Genomic DNA, 15,094 nt, shown 5'->3' with positions numbered 1-15,094 from the left:
ATATATATATTATTGTTTTCACATTATTTGATCTTGACTAAATGAAAAGTATCTGGAATTCTTCCAGGAGCAAATTTCTGAATGGGAAAGTGTGTGCATGAAGGTTAAAGGGTTATGAAAGGAAAGATTGAACTATAATCACTCTTAACAGTTTATTGCAGAACAGACCAGCCAACAGTCGGTAATAGCATACAGAGGAGAGAGCCAAGACACTGACCAGCTTCCAGTTTCACCAAGGGGGAAAAAGCTATTCTGTGTCTATTCTGAAGCCAAGCCTAGTGTTTTGATAGAAAATGAACCAATAGCTGGGATATATACTCATAGATTACTTTCCCAAATCATTTTCTGTTTCACCTAATTAAGAACACAAGCTAACATAATGTTATATGTCCATTTTACCTCAATAAAAATTTTTAATAAAAACTTTCTTAAGAAGACTGCAACCTTATCTAGTTTGGGAAGTGACTTCTCACCTTGAAAAAGAATCTTCTGGCAATTATCGCTCAGTGCCAAGGTAATATCTTTTTCAGTGATTTTTGTGTAGAAAAGTCTACTTATACTAACATATCAAGAGCATCTGAGTTTTGAGAAGGAGACTTTGAAACTCACAAAGCTGTAATTGTGATATTTAAAAGGTCAACACCTTTCAAATTATTTTTAAATGCTACCATTGAGAAGAGAATTAAGCTAATCTGACCAATCATGAGAGTTTCAGAAAAAAAAAAAATGGATTTTATTCAGTTAAAATACTAATACACCCAGTTGTGTCTTAAAAATTGGCTAAATTTGATTAATTTTTGCCCCTCCTCATGCATAATGTAAATGCTTTCATTCATCCATCTACTAATTCATTAGATTTGAAATTCTATTATGCCATCTAGAAACTATTTCGACAATGAAGTTTTTTCTAAGGTGGACATAAAAATAGATGAGCTCCTCCTAGTAGTACCAGCAGTGGCAAATGAAGTAATACATTCAATTCCATTTGTATAACATGAAGTTAAAAACTGTTTCTTTGCTCCGTAATTTATTTTCTTCATTGACTTGCTCATCATGGATCAAAATTCGCCTTTCAATCCATTTCTTTCTAGAGGGTTGAGAGACTATCAAAATGCTTTGCACACTGAAAGCTGTATTTCAGTTACTATCATTAATGTGTAGAGCAACAAAATTTTTTCTAACTAAAGATGAAATACGGTGGTCATTGAAGATGAAGGCACATTACTTTAATATGTATGTGATTTATGATTTGTTTTATTTAACTGAGAATAAAACCATATTCAGCCTTCAATCTCAGTTATCCATGGTAGGCTCCATTTATTTCAGAGAGACTGAACTCAATTCTTGTAAACTACACTGTGGCACTTTTGGATTTGTGGCTGAAAGCTCTGACCATAGCGGGTTCCAAATTCAACTCAATTAAACATGCAAAACCAGCCTTGTGTAAAAGCAGATGATATGATGGCCTTAAGTGTTGGGATTAAAGAAACACTAGCAAGCTCCAAAACATGGCCTTCCATTCTCCTTTCCAAATATACATTCTGAAAACATGTAGATTGGGGAGTTTTTATTAGGTTTTTTTTTTTTTTTCAGATACCCACAAGGACCATGGAACTTTGAGTCTTTCACCAATCTATATGTTTTTAGAATGTGTACAAAAGGATAGCAGCCCATATTTGCGAGTCAAGGAGTTCTGCTAGTGGTTCTTCAATCACGACACTCAGGCCACTTTGCCTGCCTGTACACAAATCCGGGAGTCACTCACTAGTAAGGATAAATCTTGATGAGCTATTGTTTCCTAATATCTTAATAATAATTTTTCCTTGAGCAAATACAAGTCTACTCATTTAACTTTTTGAATAGTAATACCTGCACATGGCTTAGAAATAAATAACAAAAAGTATTCAATGAAAATTTAGCCCCCTTCTGCAACCCAGGTCATCATAGTTACTTGTTTCTTATATGTTTTTCTAGAGTGACTTTATAAAGGTAAGAACATATATATAGATTATTATCTATTTCTTCCTTTTTTACACAAAAGTAGTTTATTACATACATGATTATGCAGTTTGCCCTTTTCACTTAACTATATATGTTGGAGAACTTCACATAGCTGTGTATAGAGAACTTTCTCACATTTTTTAATAGATGCAGAGAAGTCCATTGAATTTAATTAATTCTCTACTGATTGACATTCGGGATTTCTCCTCTTGTGTTGTTACTAAGAATGCTAAACTAAATAATTTGACACATAGATCATTTTGCACACTTGCATCTATATCTGTTGGATAAATTCTTAAATGCAGGATGGCTGAGGCAAAAGAGATACACATATATTCTATGTAATATAAATATATTCCAAATATATTTCAAAATATAATTTTGAAAACTGTTGCTATATTACTCTCAATAGAAGTTGTACTGATTCATCTTCCCACAGCAATATACGACAATCAGGTCCCCTATATCTTAACTTATTACTAAACTTTAGAAGAAATGCCAGACTGATAGGTGAAAAAAATGTGTCAGTATGAAATTGCATTTCTCTCATTACAGATGAAATTGAGCAGATCTAGAAATAGTTCTATATGTGACTATATTTATAAATATTAAGCTAAAAATTAGTTCATACTGACATCTACACTTCTAATCCATTACCATATGGATCATTCTAGCTTGTTGCCCTTGTTTATCTATAAACTCTCACTCACACAGTAGGAAACCTGGGTCCCACGGTCCACCATCCATTTAATTTACTTGTTCAATTTTAGTGTACATGTATCGTAGTATCAGAATTGTTAACTACTAACCTTGTAGGAAACAACTTTGTGAAATAGAGTATAGTGCTTATCTACAGTTTCTTTTGCCTTTAGTTTTACAGATGCCACTCATTTCCAACAGTTACTTAAGTCAGTATCTTTCCCCCCACTCCTCAGCGAAACCATTTCATACATTTGTCATACAGTTAGATTGTTTCGTCACATTCTGTATTCTATCCTAGGATTCCTTTGACTCCCTAAATCATTTTTTAAATTTGCATACATTAAGGTTTATTCTTTGTGCTATAAAGTTCCATGGGCTTTGACAAATGCTTAGTATCATGTATCCACAATTACAGTATAATATAGAATAGTTTCGCTGCCTTACAGCTTCTAGTAATTCTTTTAGAGAAATAATTTTTGGCAGTCTGGGTTAGTTTCCTATTGCTCCTGGAACAAATTTACCACTAACTTTGTGGCTTAAACCAACAGAAATGTACTCTCTCACAGTTGTGGAAGCCAGAAGTCTAAAACGGGTATGCAGGGCTGCATTCCTCCTGGATACTCCAGTAGAGAGCCCCTCTGCCTTATCCTCTCCACTTTACGAAGGCCAACTACGAGCTTTGCCTCGTGCCTCTCTTCATCTTCAAAGCCAGCAGTGGAGCCTTTTCAAATCTATTTCTCTCTGTCTCTGTGTCTTCATAGCTTTCAATCTCTTTTGACCTTCTCGTCTTCCTCATAAAAGACCTTTGCGATTACATACATTAAATGGCCTGTATAACCCATAATAGTCTCCTCAGCTGCAGGTTAGCAGTTTATTGATTTCGTTACTTCTGCAAGGACTTTTTTTTTTTTTTCCCGCCATACAAGGTAATGTTCATGGATTCTAGAAATTGAGACACGTACATCTTTGGAGAGCCATAACTCAGCCTACTGTCATAAAAGACCTTTGCGATTACATACATTAAATGGCCTGTATAACCCATAATAGTCTCCTCAGCTGCAGGTTAGCAGTTTATTGATTTCGTTACTTCTGCAAGGACTTTTTTTTTTTTTTCCCGCCATATAAGGTAATGTTCATGGATTCTAGAAATTGAGACGCGTACATCTTTGGAGAGCCATAACTCAGCCTACCATACTGCTTTTCCCAAATGAGCGTATCTTCCTTATAATCTCTTGTGTGAGTGAGAATGTGGCTAGATGTACAGCTCAAGGTTCAAAAGCCCTTTTTTCAGAACCTCGTAAGCATTTTATCTTAATATCTTCTTTGAGGCTTTTGGTGTGAAAGGTGGAATCATAGTGAGGAGTTGATTTCACTGTTTCGGTGATTATCTTTGGTGCATCTCAGTCTTCAATTCCCTTATGGCAAACTGTGGTTGCCTTAACAGTTTTCAGTGTCAGTGCCTCACACTCAGCCTTCCTTTGTCCCTGCTCACCTCTGCCACAAAGGAAGTCTCTTTCCATACTCTTGCCTCTCCCTCAGTGTAGACTGCTGCTACTTGTTACTCCTACCTTTGGTCTCATGGTAAAGGTCAGGTGGGAGAGAAGAAGGTTCTTTGCTGTTCTAGTCCAGTCTCAGTTTAGGAAGGCCCTGTGATCGGGCCTCAGGGGCAGGACTTCCTCGGTATTCAATACCCTGCTCCCTGGGACAGCCAAACTTGGCCTTGTGTCTGTGGATGGTCTTGTGCGGAAGCTTCCTGCCTCTCCCCTAGTGAGTGGGTGGTGACTCCCCTTTTGTATAGGCTTAGCACGTTAGGCCCGAAATGATATTTTTGCCCCTCCCCCTATATAAAGAATTTTTTCTTCTACTTTTCCTCCATTTTTAGTAGCAACTTATATTTGCAAATGCTCTGGAAATGACAGGTTTTCCTAGCCCTCTTCTAAGGGCTTAAAGCATTTGATTCACAGGAGAGAAGGCCTAAGAAAGGAGCAGGGCTTTGCATCCCGCCCCCGCTTCCCCCGCCACACACACACATATACTTGTATAATAACCACTATCTCCTCCTGCCATCTCTGTAACAGGTGACTTAGTTTGAGTATCCAGACTTTTTTTTTTTTTTTTTTGGAGAAGTTATTCTCCAAATAAAATTTTTTTTGCGGTAAATTCTTTGGAGGAGTTATTTGAATTGCAGTTATTCCACTGCCTTGGAAGCTTTACTCTCTAATGGACTCTAGAAAAGTTGCCCATCTGTAGTTTATCCAGTTTTTCTTATTGTTAAGGTGGAAATAACATTTTTGGTTCTTCTATATCCTAAGCAAAAGCAGAAGTCTTCATGGACCTTTTATTAAGAAAATTCACTCAAAATACTCAACATGTAGAATGCTATGTCCATAAGAGCTCCATTTCATTCTATAGTGAGTTAACAACCTTAGTTATATATTAAATGTAATCTAAATTGGAATCAAATGAATTCCACTTGGAGAACTAACTAGTTTTATTACATAGTTGCACTTAATGGCCTATTTTTAGATCGCTTCATTTATATAATTTTATAGAGAAAAGCAAATAACTTTCCCTGCATTTAAACAGCTCATCTCAGAAGTCAAATGATATTTTCTCTTGTAAAATTGTGCATTAATTCAGAAGATGTACATATACATATATATGTAATATATATATATATATCTCCACTCATCAGTTTTACTTCTTTTTAATCAATTTTTTTTTCATTTGTTTCATAATTTTTGTAATGTGGGTAAGTGCTTTGCATCCTGGATAAAGCAATTTTGAGCAAATAAACTATATCTTGAAATGTTATAACAAATTCCCTGTATATAATAATGTACACTTAATTTTAGACTGTAATACAATCGACTAATTTCATAATTATTTTTATTACAACAAAAAATAACAATAAGGGCAAAGGAGAGAAATTATAGGTGATGAGGTGCCCATTGAACACTCATCGTTGGATATGCTAGTATAATGCACACTACATTAGCACTGAAAAATGCTTTTGAAGAGTTTCTATTACATTATTAGAATTAATTAACTTAGACACTTAACAAAACCTTTTATTTTATGTGTGACTTGTGACCTTGATGTGTCACCTTGAGCAAGCCACTAAACCTGTCTGGACATCTAGTTCCTCCTGTGAACACTGTGAGGGCTAAATTACGTCATTTTTTAAGATCCGTTCCAGTGCTATGACTTGGGGTAAAGACAGCCAGTGCATAAAATGTCATTTGCTGCTTTTTTGTGCTTATTTTATCTTCTCGATAAATCGTGATGGCTAAAAGTTAGCCAGAAATTTCATGATTTTATATATTTCTGATTACACAGCTCTATTTTTTCTCAAATTACAGGTTTTCTGTAAGGAATGTGGAGTTTGGATACCCTGACAAAAGTAACTATCGAGAAGTATTTACACTCCAGGCCTGACTGAGAGTGGGAAATTATTGTCTGATGCCCCTCCTACTCTACTGTCCCCCTCCCAAGCCCCTGAACTTCCTTTTCCTTAGTGAGATAATAAAAAGAACCGATTTTATTGCCACCTAGATAGATGTTCCAACCAAGTGGCTGAGGTGGAGAACTCTGCTTCTGAGCTCCCCTCAGGCCTTGCTGTGAATAAATAACGATAATGTTTATAAATTTCAAAAGAGATCCAAGGAACACAAAACTACACCGCTTTCAAATTATTTCAAGAATGAGTTCTGGAGGAATGGACTTTCAGGATGAGTAATGGGTTAGTCAGGGAAGCAAGGGGAAGGATATGCTGAGGCTCTGATCTGAAGCCCAAAGAGGTACAGAACTGGTCCAAACTGGAATGGCTTGAATACAACCTGGAAAGATGTGAGATGGGATCAGTAAAAAAGAGTGCATGTGAATACAAGGTCATCTAGACCTAGGACACAGAAGGGGTGAGAAATGCTCACCCAGAAATAGCTTTTTAAGGCTTCTGAAAATTATGCAAGCATTCAATTTTATCAAGTTCTGAGTTTCTATCTTCTCACAATTTTATGGTATTAAAATTATTTTGTTCGATCTATTTACATAGTATATTAATCTTTTTGTCTATCATATGCTTTCTGAATATAATCCTAATTGATTGTTTGCCTTTATAAGTTATGGTATTTTTGACTATCGAAATTATAATTTTATGCATTAATATTTATAAGTATTTTCCATTTTGGTCTATGACTTTGCTGCTATGTTTAGAAAGTCCTTCCCACTTCTCTAAAATTATATAAATATTTAACTTTATTATTTCACATTACTTTTTTAATACATTTAAATAGTCAACCTGTTTCACAGACATTTTAGTATACGATATTAGGGAAGGTTAACAAATTCCATTTATTGAATAAATAATGCTGATCTTTTCCTCATTAATCTGAAAGATCATCTATATTACATACCTAATTCTTATATATCTTTGTGTTCCCTGACCTAACTGTCTTGCTGCACCATTGCCTGCTTTACAATTATTTTGCTCCCTTTTACAGAAAGTTCTCTTACAAAGGGAAACTTAACCTTATCCATCATTTTTTATCAAATTTTCTTGGTGCTTTTCACAATCATATTATTTATTTCAGACAATCCTTAAAATATAGTGATATGTACATTTAAAAATCTATCCATGTGGGAAATACGCAGTTCAAACCATTTATATTATTAGTTCTGACTTGAGATAGCAAAATTTAAAAAGAAAAAATCATATAGAAATGAGTTGAATCACATTCAAAATTTTCTTTGCTAATCTGAAAGTCCTTAGTGGGGTATTATTTATTAATGAATATTTTATTTTATTTGTATGGTTTACTTCATCCAGAAGTATGTACGAGTGTGCATTCAAATGGCCATAAACGTTTCTATTCAAATTTACCATTTCCTGATAATCAAAATGTCTAATAATGTGTCATTGGTAGATGTTTTGAGGCAGCTACTTTTGCAAAACAATTAGGTCACCAATGTGCTTACTTAGAAGAAATTAGATGCCATCAATACAGCTGTCCCCGCTTATCCGCAATTTTGCTTTCTGCTATTTCAGATACCCTCAGAAAATCCTGGTCTGAAACTATTAAATGAAGAATTCCAGAAACAAATAATTCATAAGTTTTGAATTGCACATTCTAAGTAGTGTGATGAAATCAGATCAATTGTTGTGTGTTCAAGTGCTTTGTTCAAGTGACCCTTATTTTACTTAATAATGGCCCCAAAGCACAAGAGTAATGATGCTGACAATTCAGATATGCCGAAAAAAAAAAAGCCGTAAAGTGCTTCCTTTAAGTGAAAAGGTGAATATAATAAACTAAGATACTTTGAGAGAAAGAGACCATATTCATATAACTTTTATTACAGTATATTATTATAATTATTCAGTTTTATACTTAGTTATTGTTAATCTCTTACTGCACCTAATTTATAAATGCAGTTTTAGGTATACATATAGATATATATGTATAGGAAAAAATATAGGGTATATATAGATTTTGAACCATCTGTGGTTTCATGCATCTACCAGGGACCTTGGAACGTACCCCCTATGGATGGGATTACTGTAGCCTCATCCCTGTGTTCTTCCAGCACATCCACAAGGACAGTGCTTCTGGTAGAATGCAAACGTCACATTTTACCTGACATTGTTTGAGAGGTATAAAGAATGTCTCTATAGAAAAACATCTTCCTCTCAGTTGCCTTATCTTTGCATTTGTGCTGGGTTCCCTACCTTTAGGGTAGCCCATTGACTTCTAATCCATAGTGCGAATGAACACATCACATCACTTTTCTCCATGAGAAAGCAGAAAGAGACAAGGAAAGCAGTAAAATGAAATAGTAGGATCAAAGCGCTAAATGCATTTACTTCGTAATTTGCCTCATGGTGCAACTATCTTAGGTTTTGCTTAAATCCCACAATGGCCTATATAAATCCTGAAGAAAACAAATTTTCATTAGCATTTGAAATTTCATCCCTTCCTATTCTGGAATGAAATATTTTTCTTTTTGACTTTTACTGGGAACATAAAATTTTTAAGCCTCCCTAGAGCAAGCTTCATGAGTGAACTACAAGCTGAAAATTAGGCATTCCCTTATCTTTGGATGTGAAATAATTGTTCTTCTTTTCTTTTTCAGTTTCTTCTTTGTGGCATATGTGGAATATTGTGCGCCAAAAAAAAATCCGGACTTGTCGTAAGTTTCTGCCTTGTTTGTGTTGTGCATTGACGTGTTTGAAATGTAAGAACTCAAAAATAGAAATGGTCATTAGCGAACGTTCTTTCATATGCTGAATGTTACTAATTTGATATAGAAAGAAGACTGACAAATAAATCCTGGCTTTTTGATTTTCAAAGAAAACCATCAAGATTATTAGAGACTATGACCAAAAAAAAAAAAAAGAAAGAAAGAAAAGAAAATCTTTGATATACTCTTTAAAAACATGAATATACAACCCTTAATGACTTCTTTGGATGACAATCACTGCTTTTCCAATTTATAGACTCCCAAACATCCCCTCAATAAACTGAAAAAGATACAACTTGAATCATTGGAAATTTAACTGTTTAAATGCGAAACTGAGCCTAAGGATTGCTAGTTTTGTTTGACTGTGCATTTGATCTTACAAAGCAGCGAAACAGCTGTGTCGTCATAGTTACAGTTAATTCCCAAAGATTTTTTATGTAATTTTATTTTATTACAGTGAATGCAAATGTAAGTGTTTTCAGATGTTTTATGGTACTATTGTGGGTCCTGAGGGTATGGAACATGCTTCCAGCTAACTCTGATATTAGATGGAGGACAACTTCTGCCAAGCTGAAGTGTAGATTCCCCACTGCCTTCCACGTCATTTTATGAGAGTTTGGAAAGAAGGAAAATCGTGGTTTATTGTATTGAGTACAACAGGAAATATCATAGACCTTTAAAAACTGGCAAAATTAATACGACACATGAACCCAAGGAAGTGGTTCTTGAGCTTAAAAAAAGTTTTCCAAGGGGAAACCAGTTATCTGGGGAAGGCAGGGAATGGGGTGTAGTGCAGTCATTTTTTTTTAACTTCTTTTTATAATCACACCTTTCTCTGTGAGACTATCTATTGTGACAAAAAGGATGAGGTCTCCATCGCTTTAGACATGAGAGATGTAATTTTTAAAAATTACATAAAAGGAAACCCTCAGATAAAATTTTCTTTCTTAGAGGCTCTTGATTTCACATCTATAATTCTCCCATCCCTCTTTCGACATGGTCTCCAGTCTTTCTACAGCTTTCTTCTACAGAGATGCTTTATGGCTATAAAATGACAATTTTTTGGAACTTGGATATAAAAAATAGAGTTGGGGGGAGCGAGAGGGGGAAGGGGGGAGATCTCTTAGTTTATTGGGGCTGCTATAACAAAGTACCATAGATTGGGTGGCTTATAAGCAACAGAAATTTATTTCTCATGGTCCTAGAGGCTGGAAGTCCAAGATTAGGGTGCCAGCAGAGCTGGGTCTGGCAAGGCTGTCTTCCAGACTTCTGGCTGTTCCCCACATGACAAAAGGGAGAAGAGAGCCCTCTGGGGTCTTCTGTAAGGGCACTGATCCCATTCATGAGGGCTTCTCAAGACCTAATTATCTCTCAAAGGCCCCACTTTCAAATACCATCATATTGGGGATTAGGCTTCAACATCTGAATTTTGGAGGACACAAACATTCAGTACATAGCAAAACAGAAAGAAAAGAAAGGGAGGGAAGGAGAGGGAAAGGAGGGAAAGGAAGGGGAGGGGAAGGGAAAGGAAGGGAGGAGAAGAAAGATTTTTTAAAAAGCACTAGTGACTTTTTTTCTGTCTTACTAATTTTTTTTTATTTTTTATAAGTTAGGGGAAAATATCTTAACATCTAAATTTTTTAGAAAAAGTCATCCATTTTATCCTTCTGTATCACCTGGGGTTCCCATAGATGACATTTAACTATCAGGGATTCTCTACCCTTTAGTCCAATTGTGTAAAAATTTCTCCACTCCAAATATCTCTGAAGTCTGGAATCTCCACCCTGGTGAGAATTGAAAATAGTGGAAGGTTACAAACTTGGGTTACAAATTTTAGCTCTCAGTTCCTAGGTGAGAATGTTCTGTCTGTAATCAGAAGAGATATGTGTTTTCCTCTAATAGTCAATTAAATTAATCTTTTTCCTTCATTAACAATAATCGATTATTTGAAGGCTAAAATTTATTATCTTTCCATATTTTCTGAGGATGAGTAAACAGCACAATATATTCCCAAGAAACTGCATTTCATCTAAATATACTTTAAGATGAAATATAACTCATTGATCCTACCTGAAATTGGGAGCTACAAGTTCCCACTTGGGGTGATTCAATTATTTGGTAAAAAGGTTTTACTCATCCATTACTGGAGTTTCAGCCTTGGTGATAATTTCTGTGAGACAGACACAATAAGGAATGCTGAATTAAGTTAGAGAAGTAAGAGGAACAACCTGTAGTTCTTTCAGCCCATCGTGCTATTCATTGTGCTATTTCATACGTCCGTGGCCATACCTTTGCTGGGATACACTTAGCTTAGACGACATGTCGTCCAGGAAGTCTTGTCTGAAACCCCTGGCTGTACTGACTTCTCCTCCTCCCTCCTATGAGGACTACCCATTCATCTAAATATTTGCCATGCCATGTTGGAACGGTGGGTCTTCTCTCACACGAGACTGCAGTGTAGTCAAGGAGAATAGCTATGAGCTATTCTTTTTTGTAATGCCATGTGCTACTTTACTCAGGGCCTAACAGATGCTAGGTGCTCCATAAGTGCTTGCTAACTTCAGCTCCCTGTTAACAGCAAACAATACCTGATAAAGTAAAATTTAATGCTCAATTAAGTTATATAGCTGTTTGCCTTATGGAATTACCTCAAAGGAGGAGGTCAGTAAAGTCCAGGAAGGCTTTTTGAGAAAGTTAGGGCTAGATGTGGATCTCCCATTTAAGAGCCCAAGGAAGAAGCAAAATTATTTTTAGCAAATGAAAAATATTATTGAGGTTGGAATGTACGAATTACATTGATGGACAAGAGAGGAGACAAAAGCTATTTCAGAGATTGATGGGAATAAGGTGGAATAAATTAGTATCATACTATAAAATATCCTGAAAACCCATAGGAGAATATAAACTAGATACAAATACAAAGTAAAATTATTAAAGCTATTGGAATATTCAATTAAATGTATTAAATATTCATAGGACATTACACAGAAGGCATTGTGCTTAGTTCTGCCAGAGATCCTGTGATATTTAGGTTGAATAAAACCCCCTAGCTCTTTTAATAAAGACCCAGAGTAAGACAACAGTAGGGTCAAAAGCAAAGCTGCATACTGTGTTTCTTCAAAACAACCAATCCAACAGTATTTTTGTAAGATCTATTGTGTATTCTTCACTGTGGTGCTACATAATAATAAAAGATCTGTAAGATAAGGGTTCAATTCACAGGGAGGCTCTAAGCCTCCTGTTGGGGAAATAGATACACATGCAGTAAAGTTTTTATAAATAAATAAGAATTAACTAAATTCCCTAAGATCACAAAGCTAGAGAAGTATGAAGATTTGAAGCTTGGTGGAACTATTGACAATTTGACGAAGAGATATTTAGATATCTTGGGGGGATTAACATAGTGAAATGGATCTGGAGTCAGAAAATTTGGGATCAGTGCCTAAATTTGAGTATTACCCGCTCCAATTTATTTTCCAAAATGTATATTACTCTCTCTCTCAGAGGATTGCTGAATGGGTTAATTGAGATGATATCTGTTCATGTTCCTAGCATAGTAGCACACTGTAGATATTAAATAAATACTATTTAAATCTGAACCTACCTAGAAGACAAATTTTGTTTCTTTCAGAGTTTTCATAAGATGTGTCCTTGGCCTTTATACAGTCAGCTATTAAATCCTGAAGCACTGTGGTCTACACCCTCTCCATTGAGTAAGATTCCATAGAAACTCGATGAAAGGACAGTTCCTGTCCTCTCGGAAGTAACAAAAGCATCTCCTCTTTAGTGTAGCTCAGCCATCCTTGATGTGCAGCAGGACAGTGCACTGCCTGGGGCCAGCTTCGCTTTCTCGATGTTAACACTCCCGTTTTCTTTCTTGTCAGATGATCCTCTTTTCTGCCTGCTGCATCTGTGGACTCATTGGGGGCATCCTGAATTTTCAGTTCCTTCGGGCAGTGACAAAGAAGACCTCTTCCCTTTACCCTCTGCATCTCGCATCCATGTCTCTTGCTTGCATTGGGATCGGGGGCTGCACCCTCTCTTCATGGCTCACTTGTCGACTGGCCAGCTATGAACAGAGGAGGATGTTCTCAGAAAGGGAGCATTCGCTGCACCACTCTCATGAAATGGCCGAGAAAGTGAGTCTTGTACCGCTTCCTCTCACTGCTGTTATGTGATGACGACTGCAGTCAAAGCTAGGTGACTCAATCTGTAGCTTTAGATGAGAATTTGAGGAATTAGAGTCTACAAAAGTTTTGTTCTAATAGACTAAGAATAGGAATTTATGTATTTTTCTCTGCAATTCTGGGTACACCTATTTTCAACATAATTTTGTAGTCCACACAAAAACACAGTTCCTAAAATAGCATTTTATAAAATATTAAGTGCCTTATAAATATGGATTATTATGTATTGAGGAAAAACACTAAATACACTCTCAACTCAATAATGCCAGTTTTAGAAATCCAATGAATTCGCCTTTCTAGCCCACCCCTTGTGCTTGTAAGTAGATGCATTTGATTATGTAAATTAGATTTTCAAGCATTAAAGGGCCTTTTAATGAGGCCACAAAAAGCCTTGCCTATCAGCACAGGAATTACAATTCACATAAAGCTTCATTTAATTCTCATCTAAACTTCATGCATATTTGGGTAGCTTTGCCTGTATTTTAAACAATGTTCCTTGCATAATTGTTTAATGAAACCCATTCAAACAGGAAATTACATTTATCAAATAAAAGGACAAATGATGTAGTGAGTTGTCTGTGTTTCTACTACATCTTGCACATATTTTTAAATTTATCTCCTGCTACTGGATCTGTTAAGGAAAATATAGAGCATCTGTAAAATAAACTCGCTAAGATAATAGCTACATCATATTTTACTTGATATCATGGAAATAAAACTGCATAACCACAGAAGAATGAGTAGTAAGAGTTACTATTGCATATTTCTGTATAATGTTATTTTGAAGAAAAATATTTATTCTATGGTTTTATGTGTTTCCATTTTGTACACAATCTATACATTCAAGTAAGGAGAGTAAATGCTTTTAAATTGTTTCAAGAAACCAATTTTAGACAGATTTATGTGTGTCCTTCAAAAAAGAACTAATAGTATAAATAGCAGGACTGGTAATTTAAAGAAATGGGTTGTTAAAATTAGTTTATCATTCTATGTTTGGATAGTGGCTCTTTCACACTCTATTTTTCTGCTAGTATGATTTAATTTTGTGTATATGTTTGTGCAATATTTATTGTATAATTGTTATATTTATATTAGAGATTGAGGGCTATTGAAATAACCGACTTGCCCAGCTGCCCGGTGGTGCCCCCGACACCAGAGTTACCTACAAGGTACGCTGATTTTTAGGGAGTTGCCATGTTGTAATGTCACTGTAGGAAGTGCTGCCTCTTCTGGGAAGCCATGATATCAGCAGATCAGTCTGGACTGATGCTGGATGTTGTTTCTCAAAGTATAGCTTTTCATGAGAGCTACTTTGAGGACCTGACATAAACCTACATGGCAGTCTTGCAGCTTGTTAAGTTGATTGAGTATTTAGAATATTCAGCCTGCCCATCAGCATCCAAACACATCTCTGCTTGGATGATTCTTGGCTCCTTTATCCTCTGCTACATCATGGGCCTGACTCGGTATCATCCTTCACAGACCAGAGTTTTGTCTTTTAATAATAGATGTATCTGATAAAGACAAACTATATCTCTCTCATGCCAAAATTGCATGAATAGATACCCTGTCTGACACTAATACAGTAAAAATTCTCTGTGAAAACTTACTTCTTGTAAAATTATCTGATGTGATACATTTCAAATGTTATTTCCCATATTTTGGATTGCTGAAAATAATCACCATTCTTGCTTTGGTTAAACAATAGAATTGGAAATACAGAAATTCACATAGATACTGTGACCTAATCGTAAAAAGTATGTCCATTTGCAAATGCTTCCATTTGAACATGCCCAAATTTAGACTATAATCTTCTTGTTAAATTGGACATGCCTACTTGCAAATAAGCTGGTAATACTAATCCATTTAAAAACTGATTTACACTGTTACTTTCTATTGGAATTTTATTGTATCTGTATTAGAGTGAATTTAGTTAAGAACATTCTTTTTTTTGTAATATGTATATA

General features: G+C 35.5%; 1 protein-coding gene across 1 annotated transcript in view; it reads left to right on the top strand.

Moving 5' to 3' along the window:
- TMEM196 (transmembrane protein 196) overlaps positions 1-15,094 on the top strand; it is a 46,048-nt gene that overhangs the window by 28,544 nt on the left and 2,410 nt on the right. The window contains exons 2-3 of the mRNA XM_006911974.1: positions 8,833-8,889; positions 12,825-13,079. Coding sequence (XP_006912036.1) covers positions 8,833-8,889; positions 12,825-13,079 — 312 coding nt within the window. The remainder of the gene's footprint in view (positions 1-8,832; positions 8,890-12,824; positions 13,080-15,094) is intronic.

Source organism: Pteropus alecto, unplaced genomic scaffold (assembly GCF_000325575.1).
Source record: "Pteropus alecto unplaced genomic scaffold, ASM32557v1 scaffold21, whole genome shotgun sequence".
NCBI lineage: Eukaryota > Metazoa > Chordata > Mammalia > Chiroptera > Pteropodidae > Pteropus > Pteropus alecto.
The sequence above is the reverse complement of the archived record's forward strand: the minus strand, read 5'-3'. Positions and strand labels throughout refer to the sequence as shown.